Consider the following 18813-nt stretch of genomic DNA (forward strand, 5'->3'; position numbering starts at 1 on the left):
GCCCTTGAGCAATAACTGACTCTAGTGAAACTTGGCCTAAATGGTATAATTATCGTCCCTGAAGGGCTTAGAATCTGGTTATGGCTCCCTTATCCATTTCCTCCATTGTGACTAATTAGGTGGCGACGCATAGCATGTTTAATTGTTTAATTAAGACCTCGTCATAACACAAACATAGCAGAAGTAATTGACAATTCTTTTCAGTCTAGAGTTAGAAAAACAGCTTAACTTCTGGTTGACATGCATGCTGTCGTGCCCGTCCAATTCATCAATCAAATGGTTGGGAGTTCCTATCTGCATTCAAAGTTGCATGAATGGTGCAGTTATGTGAACTGTGATGGAACAGTCCAATTATGAATCTAGCCGCTAGGCAGTTAAAGTTTGTTGATCATTTTTGATGGTTTGGACTCTTGATACTACTTACTATCTCTCAATTAGGTTAGATCCGCCATCGACTCGTAACTCTCTTGTATTTCATTGAACTTACTACAGTAATATGATGTTTGATTATAAATCATACAAGCACAACCAAAAACAGCTTACACCCAATTTAATGTTCTGTACATACCCTTAAAACTGCAAGCTACACACCTATATATTGCACCTCATTTGCCTTCGTATCCATCACAATCTGAGTTTCTATCCTTCTTGCCTTCCGTTCATAACAAGTGTTGTTGAACACCACCAAAGAATCAAACCATGGTTAGACTTGCATTCGATATGGAGTCACAGTCCTCTGCAGATAAGTTCTGGGGTGGAATTAAGGAAACCTCAACTCTCTTCCCTAAGATCTTTCCTGAACAAATTAAGAGCATTGAGGTACTTGAAGGAGATGGATTTAGCGTCGGTACCATTCGGCTCCTGAAGTACGCAGAAGGTAAAATAATATGTAGAACAAGTTTTTTTTTTTGCCTGCCTAACACGCTATATCTTAAACCGACTGTCCGTTAATGGAAATGTTATATATTGACAAAAACTAAAGTAGTACAGGCATAACATTTGTGTCAGTAGACAACTTGATACCTTGCACATTTATAGCTGAAGGTTAGTCTATTTCGCCAACAAATGTGCATCTCCATTGGACATCCTACTGATCCAATTAAACTTACAGAACGAGAAGGATGTAATCAAGTTTAAAACAGGTGCAGACTAGCAAAGTTGGTAAAACCTTTGAGGATGATACCAGAAGTTTGGGGCTCGAACCCTGCCAGCATGAAAGAGTTACTGATTTCATTTAAAACAGGCTTACCAAACATAAAAAAAGAGGTTTAAAACAGAGTCTCTCAAGCTTTCTAGTAGCTATGAACAAGTAGGGCTATTGTTATAGTGTCTTGCACAACTTATAACTTATATAGTGCCGTATATAAGCTGCTCATGAACAAGTTAATAAGCATAAATTAAAAAGTTGTTCAAGGAACTATATAAACTGCCCAACTGCCCAACTTATATAGTGTCGTATATAAGCTGCTCATGAACAAGTTAATAAGCGTAAATTAAAAAGTTGTTCAAGGCATTATATAAACTGCCCCACGAACACGTTCGTTTAAGAGAAAGCCTGGCTAATCATATGTAGATCAGGTTTTAATGCGGTCTCTTGTGTTATTTTATTTTTCCATATTGGCTTGCTAATAGATCATACAGCTTACTCTTAATTGAGTCCAAATTCTTTTTACATTTTTAACTAACTTTTTGGCATTTCGGCTATAGGAACTCCAATGACCACCTTCGTCAAGGAGAAGATCGAATTTGTAGATATTCCAAACAAAACTATAGTGTGCCGTCTCGTAGATGGAGAAATTACGTCTCTTTACAAGAATATAAAGGCTAAGATACAAGTTGTTCCAAAAGGTTCTGGAAGCTTGGTGAAGTGGTCTGCGGAGTTAGAGAAACTAAGTAACGATGTTCCTGATCCCATCATGATCCAAGATTATGCAGCAAAGTCCATTTCTGGATTGGATGCTTATCTCCTCAAGGCATAGAGAAAAGAGGCATACACTTTAATGATGATTCTCCTCCTACACAAATAAATGCATCTTACTTCGTATGAATAAAACGGCTGCTGATGTTTTCCTTTTGGGCTTTGTAAGCACTAGTATGGTTACCTGCCTTAAGAAATGTAAGTACACACTTTGGTTGAATATGCGTTGGATCAAGAAGAAAACATACAATTTGATATAGAAATCATTTCAGCAACTAGTAGATTTTGGTTTATCTATCTTCTCCTCTCCTTATCCCTTTCACCCTTTGAACTAAAATCCAACTCAAGATTGGGTTAGTCATTAGTGTTCATTAGGCATAACCGAATTAGGGTTGCCTAAATCCCAACTCTAATGTCAAAACAGGAGTAACGTACGCTGTTGGTGGCGTGTATGTTAACTTTCAAACTGTTTTATTTTCGGCAATTGAATATTAAATTATCCCCTGGGTGGTCACCTCATAAAGGTAAACATTATTAGCCATAGGATGTTAAAAAATGAGGTTAGCAGGACACTCAAAAACCACTGGGGTTTGCTTTCGTTCCTTCTTACTCGGTGAAATATTGTGTGAATTGAGTTGCTCTAAGCCTCTAAACTCTAAAGCCATGGCTGGCTTTCACACTGAGATATAGGCATTAGAATATTAGATAGACCATGCATGCCCAATAAAGAAGAAGCTGGTAAGGCAGTAATAACCTACTACCACTATTTGATGCAGACCAAAAGGGTTGGTCACGCAACGATCCAAATCAAATTAAGGATGGCGTGCTGTAAATTGAATTACTGCAACTATAACCAGATTAATTTGGTCAAATGAAATCAAATCTAATAAAAAATAAATGTTTTTTTATTAACCAGAAGTGACCAGTATACACGAAAGAAGAGGATAACAAATGCCAACTAGCAAAGTCGGTAAAACCTTTGGGTGATGATACCAGAGTTCTGGGCTCGAACTCCGCCAGCATCAACCAGCATCCAAGAGTTACTGATATCATTTAAAATAGACTAGCCAATCACAAGAAATTTCACGTATAGTCTATAAAAAACAAAAACAAAAAAGTAATGGGAATTTCACGTCTCACATAATTGTTGGCTATAGTCTATAGAAGATCACAAGGAGTACAAAAAGCTGGACTCTATTCATGGAAAGAGAAGGATCTTCCCAATATGCTTGCTACTTTCCATTAGCTGGTGGCTCTCTGCTGCCTTGGACAAGGGGAAGGACTTGTAGACAATAGGCTTCACTTTGCCTTCAGCGACTGCAGGCCAAACATTTTTCTCTACCTCACTCACAATTACTACCTTCTTCTCTGGGCTTCTTGTTCGTAAGCCTGCCCCTGTAAGCACATTACTGCAGTTAGAAAATGATTTATGTAGGTGCCGACTAGCAAAGTCAGTAAAACCTTTGGGTGATGATACCAGAGGTCTGGGGCTCGAACCCCGCCAGCATCAAAGAGTTACTGATCTCATTTAAAACAAGCTTACCAATAAAAAAAAAATGATTTATAATGACTGATTTATCCTGACATATTGGAATTACCACTAACATATAGGATAATTATGTGTCGAATAAGATATTTATGATATATATCAACCGATATGTACCCCTTTTTTTTCCAACTTTTACTTGTCCGAATATAGGGATTCAATATGTTCCTATACATTGGTGGAAATCAATATTTTGGCCTTTAGAAGAAAGAATTCGATGAAATAGCAGTGCCAGCATAAAATCGAGGTTGATCAGCCAAAACAATTTGAACCTACGCCACACAGGAAGCGATGAAAAATGAAATCACTTTGGCATACTCCCACAGACATTTAATTGCAATCACATACCGAGATAAACTGTAGAAGCAAACCAACAACAAATGTCCAGAAAAATAAACAAAGTTTTTGTTCTCGGTGTTGGGCATGATCACAGTCAAGCTGCTTCTTTTTTCTATTTTTGATAAGTAATCTTTATTGGAATAAAAATATATACGTGGAGAAAGATCACACAAGGTGTTACATGAGCATGAGGGAAATCCTCATTACATCCCCCAGCTAAAATTACAGTTCCCTTAGTTAATCCCTGAGAAATTCATCTGCTTCCCAATATGACATCATTCCAATTAGTAATGAAGTCCTTGAAGAGATATTTGTTCCTCTACAACCAAGCTGCTGCCCAAAACCTAAAGAAAGCCTTAACCTCCATACTTGCTCTATTAATAGAGCCCACCTTGTTCCTAAACACAAAATTATTTCTCAACTTCCCGGAAACCCATAACACAGCAAAAGGTGTCAACCTCCAAATTTTGTAGCCAAAGGTTCTGCCTCTAACTTTAGGCCAAGCTTTAAGCCACTCTTACACTGTATCCACCTGTGCGCAATTAGTGAAATGATAGACCGAGTGGTTGCAAGAGAATGCTCCATAGTTCCAATGCAAAAGGGCAGCGAACGAAGAGATGTTCAATGGATTTGTTGAGGAAACTGCAGATGGAGCAAACTAGAGAGATGTTCATCCCAATGTGGATGAGATTATTTTCCATAGGAGTGCGTCCCAAAATCACACACCAACAAAAGAATCTGACCTTCAGCGGGATTTTAATGTTCCAAACTACGTTTACTGGAAATTCGGTCACTACTGCCATGTCATCTCTATTTGCTTTAGAGAGCAAACCATAGAAAGATTTAACAGGGAAAGATTTATTGGAGAATGTACTCACACCACCTCCAAGAATCTTCCTCGTCACTGAGAAAAATGGTATCCAAAGTAGAGGTTAGGTAGAGGTGAGATTGGTGTACTGTTGCAGCTCCCAATCATTGCTAAACCTCCTAAAATGAAGATTCCAAGACATACCACCAATTTCGTGATGACCAAGATAACCAATCAAAGTGATTTCAGAGTTGTTGCTTGACAAACCAGGGTGAAGCGGTCACATAAGGGTTTTCCCCCTGTCCAGGTATCTGCTCAGAAATGAACTTTATCACCACTCCCCACCTTGTAACTAATACCCCTGTGGAAATCAGGTAGAATAGCCACTACACCCTTCCATACACTGCAACCATGCGACTGTGAAACACCATTAGGCCACCACTCTATTACCATTTTCAATAAAGAATGGTCTTCCACTCCATATTTCCACTGACAACAACCTAGAAGAGCCTTAGCCATTGTTACCAGACCTCAACCGTCGAGTCCTCCTTCCTCTTTTGAAGAGAAAACCTTATCCCGGGCCACCAAGTGAGTTTTCCTCCACCTCCGTAGAACCCCATAGTTTTTGCAACACTTACTAGAACAGTAAGAATTGACACATAGTGACTGGCTAGTTTGACAGCACACTTTTGACAAAATCAGCCTTGCACCTTTGGAAAGGAGCGTACCATGCCATTCACGCAGCTGTCTTCGAACCGTCTCAATCACGGGATCCCAAACAGCTTTGTTTATATAAGAAGCGCCTAAAGGCAGTCCCAAGTACCAACAAGGCAGACTACCTTTCTCGCGTCCCATAGTACGAGCGAAAGTCTCTAAGCTTTCCTCACCAACTTCAAAAACCTTAGTCTTCGTCATGTTTGCCTCAACCCAGATACGGCTTTGAAAATTAATAAGACAGACTTCACGACTAGGAGATGAGAGATTGATGCATCCACTAAAAAGACTGCATCGTCGGCAAACTGCAAGATCGTCACCTAGGGGGCATTTTTGAACCCCTCGGTAACACCCCAAACTCATTGACCTTGGACATCAATCCACTCAAAGCTTCCATTACAACGTTGAATAGAAATGATGATATGGGGTCCTCCTGTCGCAAACCTCTCTCGCTTCTAAAGTACCCTTCGGTGAACCATCCACAAGGACAGTTTAAAGTAATGCATAGGCTGATCCACCTTCGATACTTCTCCCCAAATCCCATTCTTCTCAACATGTAGTCAAGAAACTCCCAATTCACATGGTCATATATGCCTTTGTAATATTGATCTTGCATAGAACACTGGGTTTTCCACTCCTGGTGCGTGCATCAATGCATTCACTTGTTGTAAGATCATCTAAGATTTGGCATCCGCCACAAAAGCACTTTGGTGGCTTGACAAAATAGATGGTAAGACCAACCTGATCCGAGTGGCTAGAACTTTAGAAATGACTTCATAGATATCCCCGACCAAACTGATTGGCCTGTAATCTTTAGGTGATGCTGCTCCTTCCTTCAGGATCAATGTGATGAAGGTCGAACTATTTCTTCTACCCAGTGTAGCATGCTCTTGGAATACCTGTACCACGGCCATGAAATCAGATCAGAAATTCTCCCAACACGTTTTAAAGACCAGCATTGGGAACCCATCTGGTTTTTCGGCTCTAACCCACCCAAGTCCCTAATAGCAGCCAAAACCTCATACTCTGTTATAGGATCTTCTAGCCCAAGCGTTTGTTCTTTGGAAACAGTGACAAAATCTAGACCGTCTAACAGCGGTCTCACAATCGGATCTTCAAAGTAAAGTAACTCGTAGAGCTCCACAATGTGTTTCACAAGCCGATTTATGTCGTTTACCTTACTCCTGGAATTTGCAGTCTTATGAAAAAATTTACCCTTCGTTTTGAGAAGCGTGCTCTAGATTTTTGTCTCCATGATATTTTCTTCCTTTTCTTAAAGAACTTGGAGCCCATTTTTCAGGCTAGCTCTATGAACTTCTTCATTGAGGGATAAAGTTGAGTTCTCATTCTTTCCATCCAACTCATGAATCTCCTGAGCCTTGGATTTAATGAGCAAATCAACTCTACCAAGCACTTCCTTGTTCCACACCTTGAACTTATTCTTGAGTTCTTGAACTTTACTCCACCATACAAAACAAGGAGAGGCTTCAAAAGATAGCGAACACCACCACTCTTCGATTAGCTGAGTAAGACGCTGGTCTTCAAACCACATAATTTTGAAGCGGAAACGAACCTCTTGTAAACTGGTACACCCTAGGCCAATCACTCTGGTCAAAAGATACTTCGGCTGAGCAGCGTCTTTTGCTTGATTGAACTGATCCTCCCACTCTACGAAAGCTAGAAATTTGGCAATTCTACAAAGACCTCTGCTCTTCGACCAGGTATATTGAGCTCCAGTTGGTATATTGCGCTCCATTATAAGAATAATCCACTAAACAGTTCCTGGTCACAAAGTCATCGAACGCACATGTATTTGGTAATCCTGCTACCTCCACTTCTTTCATGGCTAAACCTGATCAGGTGAAAGTCGTCCCCTAAATACCACAGTAAATCAGATCATCCCCTTACATCCTCTAGCTCATCCATAAAGTGAGACTGACACTCGTTTTCACTTGCACCCTATACGCAGGTCCTAAGCCAAGAGAAAGCATTTGTCTTCTAACTACATTCTACTGATAAGGTGAACAGCCCAAAGAAACTATCATTAACAATCAAATCGGAGTTCCAAGCCACTATCAGATCCCTGAAAAAACCAATAGCGAGAATGTGAAGAAACCACGGATGGCGCCACAAATCCGCAAGCCTAGAATGATGCTTCTCCCCTAACTTAGCTGGCCTAAGCTTCGACATTAACAAATAAACATTATTACTTGTCTCGTCATTTCAGAGACCCTTACATTCCAGAGATGATGTTAATCGACATGACCCACCGTATTCCCCCTACCTGTGTCGTCCAGGTCACCAGAACCATCACCACTTGTTTTTTCAATACAATTCTCCTCAAGCGACATATTGACTTATTGTATAATTCTCCAAACATTCTTTCAAGACCTACACCAGAACCATCACCACCTGTTTGTTCAATACCATTCTTCTCAAGCGACTTATTGTATAATTCTCCAAACAGTCATTCAAGACCTGTTTTCTCCAATCGTGACGAAATCCATAAGTTCCCTGGCCAAAGGCACCATCATATACTTAATCCAATCGCAAACATTGTCAGCATTTTGGCAGAAGAACAAACTATTCGCTATGCTAGACACATAGCTAGCATTACGACCAGTATTTTGACTCCACTGTAAATGATCGCTCCTTCCAACACACTCAGTTGGAGACTCACCAGACCCATTTATGCCTGTACCAGATGTGGATGCTGAAAAAACCACCAAAGGGAGGGAGGGAGAGAGATACCGAACCTACATCTTTTCATTGAGAAATCCTTCCATCTCCTGATGTTGACAAAGAAGATGGCTGTTCAGATGGGCCAGGGTCTCCTTCCTTTCTTTTAACTAAGTCAGACTTCTGACCTGTGTTTGGCTTTCCTTTTATGGGCCCTATGAAGACCCATTCTCCTCGTAAGATTTTTGGACCATGGTGCAGTCCCCCAAACCTCCAATAAAATCTTGCTTCCTCCTATTTTGCCTCAGAAATAGGATCTGGGTCAAGGGAATTAAGCCATAATTGGATAAGTCCTGGACTTAAGTATGAATCCTCTCGAACCAAGTTAACATTAGTTTCTGGGACACACCTTGAGACGATTCCATATTCTCGGTCCCATTGGCATTAACCAGTACAACACCACCATCATGATTATTACACAGAGCGGGAGTGAGTGCGAGTGGAGGAACGGGAACAGATGCGGGAAGCGGGTGTTTTAAAAAGACATAGGATAGGGAGTGCCTAACAAGCGTCTAATATGTGTAAAAAAATATTTAAATAAAAATGATTACCATAGAATATATTGTTGGAAGCATCGCAGATATGGAATAGAGTTTATTGTTGATACAAGTTCTATATCCTTTTCCTAGGAAGATTTCTATTTGTATATTTATACCTTTTGTAGTAAAACTAGCGAACAGATTCTTAAATTTTTTATAAATAAAATAGAGAAATTCAAATTTATACTACTTTAAATGTCACATACATCAGTTTTAATTCATTGACTTATTACGTAAATGAAAAAGGTTAATTTTAAATAAGCGAATATTCAATTAATATCATACGGAAATAGAACCGATTTTGTTAGGTGTAGAATCCCAACTAGTTATGAGCGAGGTTCCGACGAGGATCCTAGTGGGGAGCGTGGAATCAAGGTTCTGGAGCGGGTGCGGCACCTTGTATACAAGGATCCTGTAACTAAGGATTATTCAACATAGGGGAAGATTCCACACGTATGTTACCGGCCATAGGTGGTGTCAAATTACAAAATTCAAAATTTGTAATTCCCTCCTCATTCGTGAAGCCAGGTGGCCTACTCAATTTCGACGTGGCACAGCCATGGCTCCTGAGTGGAGTTTGCAGGGAGACAGTTTTCAAACTGCCCTTGGTCTGCCAAGGTAAGACCACCTTCATAGTCTACCACAACAGAATCTTCATGCACCCATTCCAGCCAAGCCTCCAATTCCTCTTTTCCTTCATTGACGAACTCAAGCTCGACAAATATGGGGAAAACCTAGCCTCTCTTCCACATTTATAATTCTAGGAACAGATACAAGCTCCTCGATTTTTGTTTCAACCCACATGTTCTTCCTATTCCCATAGCAGTCTAAGGAATTGTCATCTATTTCCACCATACTGCCACGTATCTCAGCAAGAGATTGAATAATCTCTTTGGTACTCAAGTGAAATGGGATCCCAGAGAAACCCAACAAGACCTCACTAACCAGTAAAAATTCCTTTTCAAGCCCTCCAAGTTCAGGGTTCCACCATTTGAAAAGAATTTTTCCTTCTTCGAACTGCAGTGATGGCATTTTCGTAAGTCTGTCGACCTCTCTCTCCTATCGGAAGTAGATGAGAGCGCCTTCTTCCTTCGTATTTCTGAAAACAACCTGATCAAACACAGTTTCTATGTTTATTTTCACCCAATTCCAGTCAGGGGCTCAGGGCAACTATTTTTAGATGAGCAAACAATGGAAGCTACCCACCAGGAAGAACTAAGTACAGAACCATTTGGTCTCACCACAACTTTCGGACTACCGCCTGCGGCCTGCCCTGGTTCTGGGTAATGCTGAGTCATGGTTAACTATTGAGGTTCCTTCCCTTACCTCCTAGCTAGTGAGAATGCTGTGAGATGGTTACTAACTCGGGTTGACTCGACAATCTCTGAACAATGAGAGTTGGGGTCAAGTAGCTTCAAGAGTTTCGAACCGAAATTTGCCCATCCCTCTTTATCCTTACCAGCCGGAAAACACATCGATCTGTGCTTACTAGATCCAGATCTAAGGTATACCAATAATAAAAGGAAGTCACCTCTATTATTCCTTCTAACAATTCCAATCAACTTACCGGATGGCTCTGCATGGTAGATAGAAGCCCGACTTCCAGCAGCCCTAGGGAGCACTGGCATAACAGGTTTCCCAACAATCTCCCCCCACCTACAGATATAGAACAAACAAAAACACCACAACCACCTCTCTCAGGCAAGCCCACTACTTCTCCCACCTCCGAGCTCCTACACCATTCCGCTTCAAAAAACTTTCCCTCAACCACAGCGAATTGTCTTCTTCTAGAATTTACTGCCCTACTTCGCCATTCTCTCAATCTCACTTTCAATGACAATGTGACTCTTTTCCAGGCATAGATAACAGCCTTGGAGTCACAACCTCTGCCCGTCTGGTTAAGACAGCAATGATATTTTACGTGGAACAAAATAACCCACAACTATGAAAATCATAGCTGCATCTTTTGCTCCAGTCAAATTGTCATTGGATCAATTAGGTCCCTTGACAACTGAGTCCTGCCTAGTGTAAAATACTGCATATTGAACCCAACTCTATATAAGTTGACATTGGTTACTCAAACTTAAAAGCCCAGGAATACCTTGCACTGTAAGGCGCCTTGCAAGAATAAATGCAAGATTTATGTCTGATGCAACTGGGCCACCTTGGAAGCCGAGTAAAAAAAGTCGGCCATCAATGCTTAAGCTGTTAAGATTTTTCTGGAAGTAGGGTCCGCCAATATTATCCAATATGACGTCAACACCTGTCATAACAAATTTTCCGGTTTCATTAGAAACAGAAACTTGACACTGTCTTGAGCTTTTGCATTCTAGAGAGCACCATCAAAAAAATTCCTGATTCGCTCCATGCATAAAATTTCGAAGTTTAAAATAATACGGCAAGGAACAGACCTCTTCCTCCTGTTTCTTCTGTCACCCGTGCAGCAAAGTCCTCAGTCTTATAATTGATGCAGACATCAGCGCCAAGATCCTTACAAAATGCTAATTTCTCCTCACTTCCTGAACCGGAAAGATATCAGAACAGTTATAGAGAGAATCCATTTATTAATCATTTCATTCAATCAGCCATGAAATCTTATAGCTACTTTAAAATAGGAACTACTCTGACATTAATGCTGTCAACCTGCTGTGACAAATACTCTTGCTCCTATGTATTTAGCCATTTGGATCGCAAATGTACCAATCCCACTAGAACCACCATGAACCTGCAATTGAACAAATTTTCAGTTCACCCACTAATCAATTTCCAAGAGACAAGAATGCAGCCGGTGGCTCACTAGAATCAGGATCCTGAATTCCAATAATTACTTTAACTTTTCTCACTTAGTGTAAATGAATGGAAACACACTTCCTTCATAATTAACAAGGGTGCAACTGGATGCAACAAACAATAATGAAGTGTGTTCAGGTAGCATACAAATTGAAGTGTGTTTATAAAATAAAACAGGAGGTTTACGCTAGTATTTAATTTGAAATCAGGGTTGCCATGCACAGCCATCTGACTCTTTGTAATTACAAAGAGAAGCAAATTTCTCCAAAAACTCTCACAGCCATAACTTACCAAGAAAATTTCTCCCACAGAAAGTCTACTTGTCATGAAGACGGTCGACCAGACAGTACATGCCACCTCAGGAAAACTTGCAGCATCTTTCAGAGAAACACCAGGTGGAACAGGAAGAACTTGGCCGGCTGGAACAGCTACCTTTTCTGCGTACCCCCCTCCACTAAGAAGAGCACAAACCTAGGAAACATATTTTTCATCAGGCCATGCAGCACTAATAAAGCTTAAAGTCAGAATCAGGAACCACAACAAGAATTAAACCCACATACTGAATCAGAGAATCCAGTTATAGCCATTGTATGAATGTATCTAGTAGTCTCAAAAGTTTTTCTTAATGTCTGTCAATTTTAGAAAGTTTTTCAAACCCTCTAAGATCTCACCAAGAAGAGAACATCCACAATATGCTTGCCATTATCAGTAAATTAATGAATCCATTTTGGTCCTGACAATGACCAACTGGTCTAGATAGGGCTGACTTACTAAGATACCGTGGGAACTAAATAAAAGGAGAAATATCAAAACAAATAAATGGCTAAATAAAGTTCGTGGGGAAATGTGTTACGTTGTCTAACCTATTAATTCTAATTCAAAAGCACCTTTACTTAATTCCAGCATAGCAAAATAACTTTATTGGCAAATTCTGACCAATATAAGGTAGATCGGGAAAAAAAGGAGCAGAGAAAAAAATAAAAATACCCCATGCCAATTATGCTTATTTTTAGAGAAAAACAAATAAATAATGGCAGTCACTGCGCAAAAGTTAGTCAAAAGACATGAGAGAGTATATACAGCTTAAGCTGCCCATCGTCAATGAAACAGGTATTGTTAATCCTTTACTGGGCATTCAAGTGTAATATATATTTTCAGAACCCATTCTTTCACCATGGTCACCCCCTGTTGGACATATGAAACTAAATACAGATGGTGCTGTCAACAACTGTAAGTAAAGTCATGGTGGACTTGTTAAAGATTGTAATGGGCACTTGTGGCCTACGTAGGCAGTCGAGGTATGAATTTAGTGATTTAACAAGAACTGAAGGCTTTAAAGGTTGCATTAAGGAGGTGTCCTTAGCAGTACTACCAGCAACATTAAGGCTATCAAGCAGCTTGGGTCTTTGTTTTTATTCATCTCTTTTAAACATGTATTCAGAAAGTTCATAGGGCAGCTGATTTTTTAGCATCTCCAAGCTAACTTGTGTTTTTTCTCCTGTGTACCTCCTCTTGTCTATCAATTGCAAGTTACTAGCGAGGAGAACAACGACGGAAAGTTGTATATGCTAAAGTTTGATGAATAAACAGGTGGGGCTCTGCCTAACCCCAGCTTACCTTTTCAGAAAAGGAGGAACAGACATATGTACCATGTACTTTGGTCCAATTTGCGATTTGGACCATGAACTGTTTTTTGCTTACAAAAGACGGTGAACTTTGAATTTGTTTGCAATTTGGTCAGGCATCAGCATTCCGTCCAATGATTTTAATGGAACGATGATGTGGACGGCTTATTTTCAAACGTGTTAAATTTAGGGAACAAAAAAGAAAAAACTAAAAACTGACATGTAAACATATTAAACACATAGAATCACAAGATTTTCACATGCTGAGTGAGACGAATACATCCTTTAGGCCCTGAGTCCAATGGTCCATCCCCAAAAAAACTACCAAATCATGCCTCTAATGGTCCTCTATCTCTATCTTCAAATCACTTTGCATACAAAGTGAAGGTTGTTTTTTTTTTTCTTTTTGTGCAGGTGCCGACTAGCAAAGTCGGTAAAACCTTTGGGTGATGATACCAGAGGTTTGGGGCTCGAACCCGTCAAGCATCAAAGAGTTACTGATCTCATTTAAAACAGGCTTGCCAATCCAAAAAAAAAAAAAGTGAAGGTTTTTAGTTTGAAGAGTAGCTTCTAACCAGGCTTGAAGTGGCATAGAAAATAATTTCGGTTTTTCAAATCACGCCATTTCAAGTGGCGTAGAATATTATCAGACCACACCATTTCACATTCCAACTATGTTTTGGTTAAAGTACTACACTATCCCCATTTTTCCAATTTTATTACCGATATACTCTTTTCTTAATTAATTTAGTTTTGCTTAATTAAAAAAAAACAATCCAAGTTAATTGACAATGAAATAAATTGTTCGAGTCACTTTTTAGCATTCAATTTTGAGTAATTATCGTGGCAAACTTAAATTGTTCAAAATAAAAATTTTATTCATAAAATAGTAATAAAAGTTACATAACATAAAAGCTAATATAAAAGCAAAGCCTAATATAAAAGCAAGGCTTCTGTGACACCACACAAATTAAAAAAGAGAAATATGACAAATTTTGTAACCATGAGTTCCTTGATGCACCGGATTGACAAGCATCTTTGTCCATTAGAATTTGACGTTTTGTCATGTTATACAATATTTTCCCCTGTGGTGTCATATTTGAAGTATTTGTGCTCATAATTTGTCTCTCCCACTCCAATGTGCCCCAGCTCGCTCTATTATCTTTTACACATTTACCTCTTGAATAAACTTTTTCACTAGCTTTGTAAACTTCATAGGTTTTTTTGACATGGTCACATGTGTATTCAATCTTCAATTGCCTTCGTTGCTAGTCGAGAATATTCCGCAATTTCAATTTCTTTCATAGTGGATGTACTCTGTTTCATCTTTTTTCACTTGTTTTGTTTTGTCTCTGTCGGCGAATGACTTCCTGGCACACTAGAGATTTTGTCTAGTCTCATCACCTACGTTTACTGACACTGGTGAGGAGGTATTCATGTTGTTAATTGAGTTGCCTGGTGTCATTGGAACTTGATGTGGAGCTCATTTCTAGATGTCCTTTAAGAGTTTCCATTCGTGATCCATAATGATTCTTGTTTTCAGTTGACCTTTTGACATACATCTTTTTTTCCTACGTCATCTATTAAAAAAAGTATATATAAATTGTAAACAAAATAAAATGCAAATGTATATAGATTTGGCTCCAGACATGTTGAAAGATTTGGCTTGATGCACACAACCACGAAACAAGTTACAACATTGTTTATCATCGCCAAACGACCTTCCAAGCTTTTCTTATTTCGATAAATAAAGTTGTATTTCAATCTCTTGTAGTTCACAATATTATACCACATTATGTTATACGACTGGTCTGTCCCGGTGATTAGATCAATCGAGTTTTGTAACCATGTTTCGATGAAAATTGTGTCATTTATATGGTTAAATGAAGATCCCCTAGACATTACAATAAAAAAAATTGGAGGAAATGAGAAAGATATTTGAGAATGGGAAAGAAAAACAACATTAGTGTAATTTTAGAAAGGAAGAGGTGTATGTATTTATAATTATAAACGGATAAATGGTTGGATTTGTGATGGATAAAAAATATGCAAGATCCAATCCGATAACTCGGAAATAAAGTACAACAGAGTGGGAATGAAATGGACAATGCCATCTTACTCGAGGCAAGCGCTTCTAGAGTACGATGGTTGCAGCTCCATGTGTTCAAGTCTTGCTTCCTCTGTTGGACATGTTTCGCAAGTCATTGCATACAATCAAGAGAATCTAATCTCTGATTGGATCTTGCAGATTTTTATCCATTACAAATTTAAATATTTATTATTTTACAATTATAAATACATACATCTCTTCATTTCTCCAATCACGCCAAGGTTGTTTTTTTCCCATTCTCAAATATCTTCTTCACTTCCTCAATTTTTTTTTTATTGCAATGTCTGAAAAACTTGCATTTAACCCCATTTATAGAGGACACTATTTTGATCGAAACATAGTTACAAAACTCGATTGATCTAATCAGCGAGGCAAACCAGTCGTATAATATACAATGAGAATATTATGAAACACTCATAGTTCATGATGATTTTGACAGAATTCCACCAAAAATTTCGATTTTTTGAGAAATTCAGAATTCCAGATCAAAGGTAAAAAAAACATGAATTTCATAATGTACTCGGAATATAGCAGAATAAGGGCCGGAATTGCGGTATTCTGAAATCTTGAACTTGAACTATGGAAGCACTATGAGGCTGAGAGATTGAAATACGGCTTTATTTATCGAAGCAAGAAAAACTTGGATAACTTTGTTTCATGGTTGTGTGCATCAAGCCGAATGTTTCAACATGTTTGGAGAAAATGAAGCACATAAAATAATTACTGGTAGAAAGTTTACTAGTATTCTTAATATAAATTTATATTTTATTTTGTATACTTTTTTTAACCGATGGCATAAGTAAAAAAATGTGTCAAAAGGTCAACCAAAAACAAGAATCTCACTGTGGATCACGCATGAGAACTTTTGAAGGACAACCACTCCACATGAAGTCCTAATGTCACCTGATATCTCAATTAATAACATGGATACCCCTCATCACCAACATCAGTAAACATAGATGATTAGATTAGGGCAACACCTGATTCCAATGTGCAAGGAAGTCATTTGTCGACAAAGGTACGTAGGCAAGACAAAGCGATACAAGCTTAAAAAGAGAGTGCATCCACTCAGAATAAAATTGCATAATATTCTCGATGAGCGACGAATATTGTTGAAGATACACGAGAATGTAGCAAAAAGCCCTCTGAAGTTTACAAAGCTAGTGAAAAAAATTCTTCAAGAGGTAAAAGATAAGTGAGTAAGTCGTGACATTGTGACATTGGAGTGGGAGCACAATACTTCAAAGATGACACCACAAGGGAAAAGGTGGTATGACTTAACAAAATGTCAAATTATGAAGCTTGACAACATGCAATTGCAACACTCAACAACATTGAAGCTTCAAGCACGAACAAAGTATCATCCATAAACTCAAGCACAGCTACTAGTTTGAATCTTTTAATATACCCCAAATCCACCGATTTCATAACCAATTTAGTAAGATCTTCCACTACCACAATAAACACTGAGAGATTGTCGTAAACCTCTCTCACTTCTATAATATCCTACTCGTGAACCATCCACTAGAATAAAGAATGAAGCCGAAGAAATACAACTCCTAATCCAATTCATATATTTCTCACCAAACCCCATCCTCTTTAGCAAGTAGTCGAGGAAAGAAAAAGTCAACGTGGTCGTAGGCTTTTGATAAGCCAACCTTACAGAGAATGTCGGCTATCAATAGTCATTCGCAATTAAGGGCACATCCAAAATTTGTTTGTCCACCTACAAAAGCATTTTGTTGGACTGAAATAATTAAATGGAGGACACCACAAATCCTGGTGGCAATATCCTTTGACATAATCTTATAAAGAATACCAGACAAGCTTATTGGTCTGAAGTCCTTGAGGGTATGAGGTCCCACCTTCTTAGATACAAGTGTGATAAAGGTCGACATGTTACTTCTGTCCAGAGTAGCTTCATCATAAAATTCTTTTACCACATCCATAATATCACCTTTAAAGAGGTGCCAACACTTCTTAAAACACACTCATCTGAAAAAAGTCAGACCCTGGTGCTCTATCGCCCACTAGTTTAGTAATAGCATTCACTACTTGTTCGGTGATTCCTGCATCCAACCCCATTACTTGATCCTTCGCAAGTACATTTAACTCTAAGTCGTCCAAGTCTGACTTGACCAAACGATCCTCTAAATATGGACAAAACCCAACAATATACTCTCCAATAAATTCTTTGTCACTGACCTCTATGTCACTTGTAAGTAAGTTGTTGATACTAATAATTTTGCAGTTTTATGGAAAAAATCTATAAAACTGGTATTGTTTTCGCCCTCAAAGTATTTCGATCTTGATTCCTACAGCCAAGAGATCTCTTCCCTTCTAAAGAGAACCTGCTTCTAAGACCCTATAGCTTTAATTTATTATCTACAGCCAATGAAAAACTGCCACATATGCATAGCATAATTTATACAATATAAAAATAATTATTAATTAATTAATTAATACCTGATCACCGACTTTCCAACGTGTGACGTCATTTCCAACAGCTTCAATTGTTCCAGAACATTCTAGACCCGGGTACGGACTAGCGCCAGGTGGAGGAGGATGGTTTCCTTTTCTTTGATACGTGTCAGCTCGGTTAATTGCAGTTGCTTCCACTTTTATTAATACTTCGTTGTTACCGATTCCAGGGGTTTCCACTTCTTGTAGTTTTAATACTTCTGGACCTCCAGGTGTCGTGATTACAACTGCTTTCATGTTTGCTTTTGAAGGAGAGAAGAGAATGAAATGTTTTGGGTTTGGGAGTGAAGTGAGAAAATGTTTGGTTTATTTATCGCTGTGACTTGTGAGAGTACGTGGGTTCAAGATATGTGTTTGCCTCGATGACGTCACTGCTTTGCGAAACTCGTACACGTGCCTGATGGGTATAGAGTGTGCGTGCGGTTTTCTATATACCATATATTTAACCCACCAGTTTTCTAGGTTAACCCCCGCCCCGAACGAAGTTAGGCCAATTAGGTTTACCTCTTGTTCTTTCATCTAGAGGTTTACTCTCCAAGATCACACCACATCCAAACCAACTGTTATATTTTTGGTCAATGCATATAAAAAAACTTCATTGCCCTTTGCCCTTTTAATAGTTTTCTAGCTTTACCATCAAAACTTAAGTCAATTAGCTTTATCTTCCAGTTCTTTCATCTAGAAGTTTATCCTCTCATAACTTAGGCCAATTAGCTTTACCCCCTAGTTCTTTCATCTACCACAACACATCCAAATCAACAGAGTTTGACCGTGCTATTTTTGTCAAGACAAATGAAAATACTCTAATGCCTTTTTCTAGGTATAATTATATAAATACCCTGTGACTTTGGCAAATACAAAATTGGAATTCAAATTATCTAAGACACATGTCATGATCTTGTGAACTCTATTCGACGGCTACCATTAATCCTTATCAAATGACATCTACACCCTTAACATTATGAAATTATATAATTAACCTCACGGTTGTTAAAAGCTATATATATGCTAAGAGAAAACCAACCGTGAAAAGGCAATGAAGTCTTTTTATGTAGTAGTGTATGACTTGGAGAATATAACGCTACAGTGATGGTAGTGATGGTGTATGGCCGTTGGATAGAGTTTATAAGATCATGACATGTGTCATAGATGATTTAAATTCCAATTTTGTTTTCGCCAAAGTCACAAGGTATTTATGTAATTA

At 38.7% G+C, this 18813-nt stretch overlaps 2 protein-coding genes across 2 annotated transcripts; one reads left to right on the top strand and one right to left on the bottom strand.

Annotated features, from left to right (window-relative positions):
* Positions 1–279: 279 nt before the first annotated feature.
* On the top strand, positions 280–2193 carry LOC147475759 (MLP-like protein 423). The gene is made up of 2 exons (XM_086583642.1): positions 280–877; positions 1708–2193. The coding sequence occupies exons 1-2, from the start codon at positions 700–702 to the stop codon at positions 1977–1979; spliced, it is 450 nt and encodes a 149-aa protein (XP_086439768.1). The 5' UTR covers positions 280–699; the 3' UTR covers positions 1980–2193.
* Positions 2194–2802: 609 nt separating this feature from the next.
* Positions 2803–17929, bottom strand: LOC147475760 (uncharacterized). The gene is made up of 6 exons (XM_086582890.1): positions 17595–17929; positions 11685–11864; positions 11247–11328; positions 11015–11122; positions 10705–10866; positions 2803–3313 (listed from the first exon to the last, which is right to left on the bottom strand). Exons 1-6 carry the CDS (start codon positions 17844–17846, stop codon positions 3117–3119), a joined length of 981 nt encoding a protein of 326 aa, XP_086439016.1. The 5' UTR covers positions 17847–17929; the 3' UTR covers positions 2803–3116.
* Positions 17930–18813: the final 884 nt, after the last annotated feature.

This window comes from Coptis chinensis, chromosome 9, assembly GCF_015680905.1.
Source record: "Coptis chinensis isolate HL-2020 chromosome 9, ASM1568090v1, whole genome shotgun sequence".
NCBI lineage: Eukaryota > Viridiplantae > Streptophyta > Magnoliopsida > Ranunculales > Ranunculaceae > Coptis > Coptis chinensis.